The sequence below is a fragment of the Rhinichthys klamathensis genome, unplaced genomic scaffold, assembly GCF_029890125.1.
Source record: "Rhinichthys klamathensis goyatoka isolate OS25496 unplaced genomic scaffold, OSU_Roscu_1.1 h1tg000005l_1, whole genome shotgun sequence".
Classification (NCBI taxonomy): domain Eukaryota; kingdom Metazoa; phylum Chordata; class Actinopteri; order Cypriniformes; family Leuciscidae; genus Rhinichthys; species Rhinichthys klamathensis.
The window spans coordinates 1,935,174-1,943,834 of NW_026606558.1; the positions used below are offsets into that span (position 1 = coordinate 1,935,174).

Sequence of the window (8,661 nt, forward strand, 5' to 3'; positions counted from 1 at the left end):
ATTTTTAATCAATTTTAATTTAATTTAATACATTAAAGTTGGCATGAAATGGCAGTATTTTCTTTCCATTGTGACGTATATCCAAGTGAAACGGCTTTTCGAACAAGAAAAAATGTAGGGAGGGACTTGATTTTGTTTTTCGGGAAATGATTGGATGGTTTTGGTTTGCTATTGCAGTGATGTCATGTGAGTGACAGCTTGTCCCGCCCTCACACCAGTAAATACATCCTCAGAGGAAAAAAGAGATGTCGCTTCAAGAGGGAGGGGAAGTCATTTTGATTGAAGATTATGAGGGCACATGAATAAAAAAAATAAAAAAAAAGATGTGCACAGATAAATCATTTATAATAAGTACTGCAATATTCCACAAAAATAAGATTTGTCCATTTTGATTTCATGCTGACTTTTGTATGCCATGCCTTGTATTAAATAGAAAAGTAAAATGAATTCCACAAGTATGCATGTGTAAAAAAAGGTGATAATCAACTTCAATGGAAGCAAGAACATCTGACCATCACACAATCTTGTCTTTTCTTTCTTTTTCTTTTTACTAAAATGTTTTCGATTTCTATTTATTTTCAGAATTAAATGTGATTTTAAATCCCAGAAATGGAATGTGCTTTCACAATTTCGAACCCCGCTGTATATTAATGAGACAGAGGATTATCATTTTACCAAGAGAGATGTCATGAATGTGGATGTGAAAAAGGCTGACCTTTGAACAGTGTTCAGAATGACTTCCCTGCTGTGTCTCTCGCTGAACTGTTGGCCTGTTAAAGGATAAATGAGATCTCTCTTTTCAATATGGTCCCTCTTCCTCAGTGAATTTCACTGTTCCAAGGATGTGTATAGATGGTTAATGGCGACGTGTCCCCTGAGTGTTCTCTCACTCTTCCTGCGTCGCTTGCTGCAAACATGATTTGAGAGAGATGGCGAGATATACTGTAAAGTGTAGCTCTCCATCAAGCACAGGATCGCAGCAGGCTGATTAAAGTGAAATGAAAAAGAAAAATTTTGGGAGCGAATGTAGCGTTGGAGGGATGTTTGCATGGCAGAGAGTAAAATATCAGGCTTCTGGTTTCAAGGTCTGTTATGTCCAAGATATGAGATTTGTTTGTAAGGATCATTGTTTCCCCATGAAATTAAGCCCTGATTTTCCCTATTCTGTGGCCGGTTTCGTCTTAGTTAAACGTTGTTGTGTTCATTATTCTCCTGCGACCGCCTTAGTTTTAGTTTGTGGATTCAATTTAAGCCCACTGGCAACAATTGCCGCACATTCAAATACGATTTTCAAGAAAAAAAAACTAAAACCTGGGGAGAATAAATGCAGAACATGTTCACATAGGACACTATTAACACGACTATGAAGCCATTTAGAAAAATGTGGGCACAAATGGGTTAAATAAAGACTGTTTTTGCATCATTATAGCCACAACGTGACACATTGACAGTCCACGCAACTACCACTATTGATCAACTGAATGTCTCCTCCTTAAATACAAGTATTGTGTTAGTACTACAGTATTCGATGCGGTGTGGACAATATCAAAAGTCAACTAAATTTCGAGTCGAAGAGTCTTGAGGCACTGCAAAGCCCATAAAGTTACTCGAACCCTGAATAAGATACATGATAATCATTAAAGAGTTAATTTACCCAAAAATGAAAATATTCTCACCCTCATGTCGTTCCTAACCCGTAAGACTTTCGTTCATCTTCGAAACACAAGTGAAGATATTTTAAATGAAATCTGAGAGACTTTTGTCCCTCCATTGACAGTCCATGCAACTACAAGTTGAGTGTCCCTCTTAAATTAAAGTATTCATTTCTTTATTAATAAATTAATAAAGTATTAATGAAGTCTTACTGACCCCAAAACTTTTTAAAGCGTAGATTAAGGTAATAAGCTTTTTTTTTGGTTCAAATTATGACAATGTTTTCCAGTGTAGTGCTATCTGAAATTTTGTGAAGACGCCGAAATGAAGAATGCTGAGCTCAAAGCTGCATTTCAGAGGAAGATATCTTTAGAGAAAAACAGGAATTTCAAATGAGATAATATGTCAGGGAGAGCAGAACAAAAAAAAAAACACGCAAGATCAAAACAGATCATTAAATTTTCTGACTTCCTCTTTTCCTCCAGTGAGTGGAAGTACCGTCACTGCTGCACATCATGGGCATCAAGCCCTGAATATTTCAGCAAATGGCCCGTCACTAATTGCATAAGAGTTACCCCTTCACTAATGGCTCACAGGGACTGTGATGTTTCTGGGCAGAGTCAGCACAACTGGCTTTCCATAAATATTTTGTGAAAGTCTGCAATAGCATCTGAATAACACACTGATCTGGCGTTCTGTCGGCATCGTCTGACAGATGAAAAGAGTGTTTCCTCCAAAAATCTGATGCGTGCAGAGGTTCACATACAAGCTGATGCCATCACACCTGCAATCTAAAATATGAAGTGGTCGCGAATGATTTCAAAACATTATGGATATGACAGAGCTATAGCGAATCCTCTGGCCACACTGTAAATTGTCTTACTCTCTTGTGAATATCTCACTTTACATTATGTACAATTTTGCTATAAGGTTTTTGCTCGGTGACAGACTTGCTGCAAGCTTGATGTTGTTAATGTTTTATTTCATCGCTACTTCAGAGTTGGGCTGGCAAGATTTATCAATAATGTAGTGACATGAGGGGGTTAAGAGGGATTCCTATTCCTTCAATTATACTGTATGCGTTTTGCATGTATACAAGCTAATTTTGATCTCACTCTCTGTACACATGCATTGCAGGAAACTGATGATTCATACCATCCCCAAGATAAAATCTGTATTTGTGTTTAGTATGGTGTGGCAAAAGACTAGTTTTGGTCTCTGATTATCAAAATGTTTATATACGTAAGTAAAAGCAAAGGAACTCAAAATTGGAAAATGGAAGGACAGAACAGAATTTTAAAAATAAATTCACCACCACACAGCATTTATATAATAATTCATTTTATATTGTTAATTTGAGTCAAAATCAAGTACAAAGTAAAAAAAAAAACTAAAAAGATAAAACATCTGCTTATTTAATATATTAATTTATATTTTAACTGATGGTACTGTATACCCTTCTCATTTAGTCCAAATTCCCTTTATACAGTTGAAAAGGATTGCATCACTGTATTAGAGTGTAAGTCTATGTTTGTCCCTTTTCATGTATGTTTGTTCTTTAACTCTTTTTTCAAGACATAGTGACAGGAATGCTAAAAGTTATGTAATGCTGCTAATTTCAGTTGTTCTTAACTTTCATTTCAGGAAGAATGTGAATGTATCGTACAGTATACGTGTCATATTAATACCGATGTGATATGTTGTGTTAAGTGAGGACAGTATCAAAAGTAAACAAAATGAACCTAGCCTAAATTTCCATTTAGAGAGTCTTGAGGCACTGCAAAGTTCATAAAGTTACTCGAATCCTGAATAAGATACATGGCGGGTAACACTTTACAATAAGGTTCATTAGTTAACTACCTTAGTAAGAATGAACATAACTTCTACCGCATTTATTAATCTTAGTTAATATTAATTTCAACATTTACTAATACATTATTAAAAACAAAGGTTGTATTTGTTAACATTAGTTAATGCACTGTGAACTAACATGAAGAAACAATGAACGGCTGTTTTTTTACAGTAAATGTAGTTGCTGGTTATGCTACATTTTTGTCACTAAATTGCTGACTATCTTCTGCAGGACTTGGGTTCGCATACGGGTGGTTTCCAGGACCTCTTCATGATTAGCCCTTTCATTGCTGTCGTAGTTAGTCACTACCTTGTTGGTAATTAGGGAGAGTCCAAACACACGCATCCCACAGTGCCGAGCGATCACCACCTCTGGAACGGTACTCATACCTAATTAAAAACAAACACAACACTCACCAAGGCTGCATTTATTTGATGAAAATACAGTAAAAATAGTAGAAATATTATTATAATTTAAAATAATTATTTCCTATTTTAAATTTGAATTTATTACTGTGAATTTTCAGCATCATCACTCCAGTCTTCAGTGTCACATGATGCTTCAAAAATCATTCTAATATACACTGAGTTGGTGCTCAAGCTACATTTATTATTATTATTATCAATGTTGAAAAAAATTGTGCTGCTTAATATTTTTGTGGAAACCGTGATACATATTTGGAATAAAAAGAGAATTAATAGGAAGTTCCAAATAACAGTATTTTAAATAGAAATCTTTTATATCTGTCACTTTTGACCAATTTAACACATCCTTGCTGAATAAAAATGTCAATTTCTTTCAAAGAAATTCTTAGTGACCCGTAACTTTCTATTTTCATTTAGTTTATTTCATTTAAAAATGACTTTAAGGTCAAACAATAATTTGCAGCAGAAGAAAAATAATATTTATATTTTATATAATATATATTTTATATATAGAATATAAAGTAAAAACTACAATATATATAAGTATTATTCATTTTGAAGTAATTTATCATTTATAATAATTTATGAATTTATATAATATCATTAATATAATATATACAATTTATAATAAGAGAGAACGAATTAAGAAATCACAGGAACGAATTCTTAATTCATGGCCCCTATATATTTTTGTCCGCATGTCATGTTCGGGGCTCCGTAAATAAGTAATTTTTGTGAAAAACAATATAATAATAGGTTCCTGCTCTGTCCCTCTAACGCGGTCCTTGCTCGAAATGATGATATATGGTTATGGTTTTCATCCTCAAGCGATAATACATGCCCTAAGTCATGCCCACTCATGAGATTTTTTATAAAAGTGATATGTACCGTACGTACCCACAGCATCCGCCCCAAGCTGCTTTAAAACATTGCATTCTGCAATTGTCTCATAGGACGGTCCAGCCAACATGCAGTAAACACCCTCCCGAAGGAAAGAGGCACAGCCCAGTTTTTGGGCAGTGTCCCTGGCCAACTGTTTCAAGCCTCTATCATAAGCATCAGACATGCAGGGAAAGCGCACTCCAAATCTACAGGGACGTAACACAAATGTCAGTGATCATTAGACTGGTTGCATAAATCCTTAGAGAAATGCAAGTAAGATTGCATTGCGAAGCCAATAGCAAAACCAAAGCTGAACTGTTAAAAACAAAGACACAAATAAAAAAGATATTGGTGTTAGGTAGAATTAGCAGTCTTTAAACATCTCAAATCTATTTGAATAAAACGTATCTCAATATACTACATAGCAATTCACCTTTCCTCATTGCGTCCACACAGGGGATTTTGCCCAGCAAATCCAGGCATATTGATATGGTCTTTGATAAGCATGATGTCACCCACTTCAAATTCAGAATTGAGCCCTCCAGCAGCATTGGTCACAATCAGAGTCTCAATCCCGAGAAGGAAAAACACTCTTACTGGATAGGTGACCTAAAACAGAAGGAGAAAACCCTGAGATTTAGAGCTGCTTTGACATATGTGCTCATCTTTATGAAACAGGAAATCAAAGACTGCAATCTGAATTGATATATGTGGTTAATATGCAGTTATCAAAACGATATAGTAGTTTAACTGTATTTCCCCCTCCCCCAGCTTTGTCTAAATTGTCCATTTTAAAAGAAATATTTTCACTAGACAATTATGATTTGAAACTACATTTTAATTGATTCCCTTGGTGCATTGAATTAAGAAATAAGAAACAAACATATGACTGCTTTTTCACAACCCCAGGCAAGAATATGTACAACTATGTTAATCACTCATAAAAAAAAACATACCGAAGAATCATAAATCATAATGCCATACAGTATTTCATTCGGCTTCTGCAATAAAGAGTAAGCACTGTTTGTGTCTTTCTGAGTTTTTTTAACTTGATCACAGATCTGTTGGAACTGTTGTGTGTTGTAAAAGTTTATAGGAGGCGATTGGGTCAGTTGTCAAATGTTAACTATTCTCTGTTATACTTAAATTGCTGATAGCAGCACTGAGAAGTCAATGGTTAAGTACAGAATAACCTCTGTGTTAGTATTGTGGTATATTATTGCTAAAGGAAAAGAAAAACTGAGATGATTCTTGACTTATGAGAGGATTCTTTTAATTATCAACTAACAATGTTTTCATTCCCCCCCCCCCTTGATTTTCTATCCAGACGCATTGTGCGCATTGTGCATGCGCTGGTTTTGTTTAATGCTCATACTTTTAAGATTTTAAAAATGATACTTACCGTGGCAAAGTTATAGCCCTCGTAGAAATGGAAACGGCCTTGCATGCAAACACACTGCTTCCCATTCAGCTCTCCGAACACAAGCTGACCTTTATGTCCTTGCACTGAAGAGACATGAGGGTGTGTATTTTTAATGTTTGTTAATGCAAATAATAATCAAATAATGGCAGTGAGCGATAAACGTCAGCACTGTCTTTTATAAATTTTTACATTTTTTGTGTAGTCAATTAATAGAATATGAAACAATACTCTCTGAATGGGTTATGAATGATACACCAAAGGTTAATGTGAATTTAGCAATCTGTCTCCTACCTGTGCTGTGGGGAAAGCGCGGGATTTTGTCGTAAGGAAACAAATTCTTGTTGTCCAGCAGGTCAGCCAATCCACCGAGTCCTGAACCACAGATAATTGCCACTTTGGGCCTGATGTCTGTGTTAGCAAGCAGCCAGTCTGCTGTTTCTTTGTACTCCTCATAGCTGTAGCTAGATAGAAACCAAACATTGTTTTGTTGCTTAATATTTTTTGGTGGGGCTGGCATGCATTAAAATCACACGTGTCACAATAAAGTGCCACACTGTTGGAAAACGTCTGACTACGTTCCTACGCAACATAACTTGGTTATGAAATATGAAGGTGTAGGAAGTGCAATGACCCAGTCAAGTGTGAGCACACATCAGCTGACAGCAGCATTCAGAATAGATAAAGAAAAGTACCTATATACTACAGTAAAATAAGGTTTTGTTTTTTATATTTTATTTATTTTATTATATTATTTATCCTTGTCATTTGTTATGCTATATTGTGTTGAAGTATGTTGAATTATCTCTTCTCTTTGACAGTCATTTAGCTGTACAATCACTGTAGTAAATAGTCATGTTTCTTACTTTCTTACCATACAAAGCTAATGGACGGTCAGTTGAGAGTAAATCCAGTTGTAACTATTATGCAAATCAAAATATATTCTATGGTCTATGCTCATCATGTTTTTTTTTTTTAGCTGGATACTTAACTATCAAAGCAGGCCATGGTATTTTTATTTGTAGCAAATTATAAAGAGCATCTGTTCATGTACAAGAATACTTAGGCCAAATAACTTACGCTTTTCAGTATAGGCGGTTAAATATTCACTTGCTGTCTTTATGCAGTTACTCAATATGACAATGCAAGTTACTAAAGGAAGCAACCGCAGAATGCTTACTGGAAGTGTCTGTCATTATTTAACTATACTTTCACTATAATCTGAATTATTTTATAGTCTTTTAAAACTGGAAAGAAAAAAAAAGACAAACAGTAGGCCCATCCTTACTAAATTGCTTGCATAAGTTGGACTGCCCACATTTACGATCAGAAAGCCTTTCATAGCTGTAGGGCACCAGGTAACAAGAATGATATTGAGTAGGAACTAGGAAGAGCTCAATGGCCGAGCTGTAAGCATGCGCTGTCCGTGGTGCTGCAGGGCGTTGCGGGATCAGCACTTTCCATTCAGAGAGCTGAGCTTCAAACACAGGCTGCTTGACAACGCTCAGTGAGAATGCACAATAGGCCTCTCATTTTACGATCACAGCTCTGCCTTTTCTTTTTTTTTTTGAAAAGGCCTGCCAACTGAGAAGCCATGTCCTCGTTTTGGACTGTTTTCATTGCTGTTTTTTTCCACAGGTTTAATAGCGCAGCCTGTCTCTTTAAGAGCTGCGTATTATTCTGAGCGCATCCACTAAAGCTGAATAGGAGGATTCTGGTTACGTAATCAGAATCACAAGTAGCCTAGCTGATTTTATAGTTAGCTTATGTTATTAGAAATGTTGAATTTCATACAAGCATCAGATCGACAACAAATTATTTATTTTTTACAGTGGAATTAGAAGGCGCATGGAAGAAATATGATAGGGTAAATAAACTATCGCCGTCCAAACAGTCAGGACAGAGACTGCCTGAATGTGAATCATACAGATTTATTTAAAATGATCTGCCATTTACTTCAGGTTGATCTATGATATATGAAGCCTTGTTTAAATAGAAATTTAAAGCGACAGTTGTCATGGCGTCTTCTCGCGAATGTAATAACATATTTTTCTTCTCACTAAGATTTAATTTAAGCATTCTGATATGATGTAGGAGATTCATTTGGCAGCAGGTCTGGCGTTCATTCGTTTTGCCCCTTACCTGCATTCGCTGGATGTTGACATGTCCGCAGCGGCTGGTTACTGAGCGGGATATTGTTGGGACGAGGCGAGCAATAATACAGAACAACCTGAGCGAGAGGTCAAACACCCGACGGTCTCGAGGGTTGGCGTGACGAAGGAGGAGTCGCTCTTAAAACTCGTTTCTTAAACAGGGCTCGTTGTACTAATCCAATTTTCTGTCAGAATGGGCCGCTCACTGACCCGCAGTGAAAGAGCCTTGAGAACTGTCATCCTGCCAGGACCGGCACAGCCGTGTAGTGGTGCATC

General features: G+C 36.1%; 1 protein-coding gene across 1 annotated transcript; it reads right to left on the reverse strand.

Moving 5' to 3' along the window:
- Window positions 1-3,664: 3,664 nt before the first annotated feature.
- On the reverse strand, window positions 3,665-8,661 carry pnp6 (purine nucleoside phosphorylase 6). The gene is made up of 6 exons (XM_056254947.1): window positions 8,375-8,661; window positions 6,527-6,696; window positions 6,215-6,318; window positions 5,246-5,421; window positions 4,828-5,018; window positions 3,665-3,894 (listed from the first exon to the last, which is right to left on the reverse strand). Exons 1-6 carry the CDS (start codon window positions 8,395-8,397, stop codon window positions 3,698-3,700), a joined length of 861 nt encoding a protein of 286 aa, XP_056110922.1. The 5' UTR covers window positions 8,398-8,661; the 3' UTR covers window positions 3,665-3,697.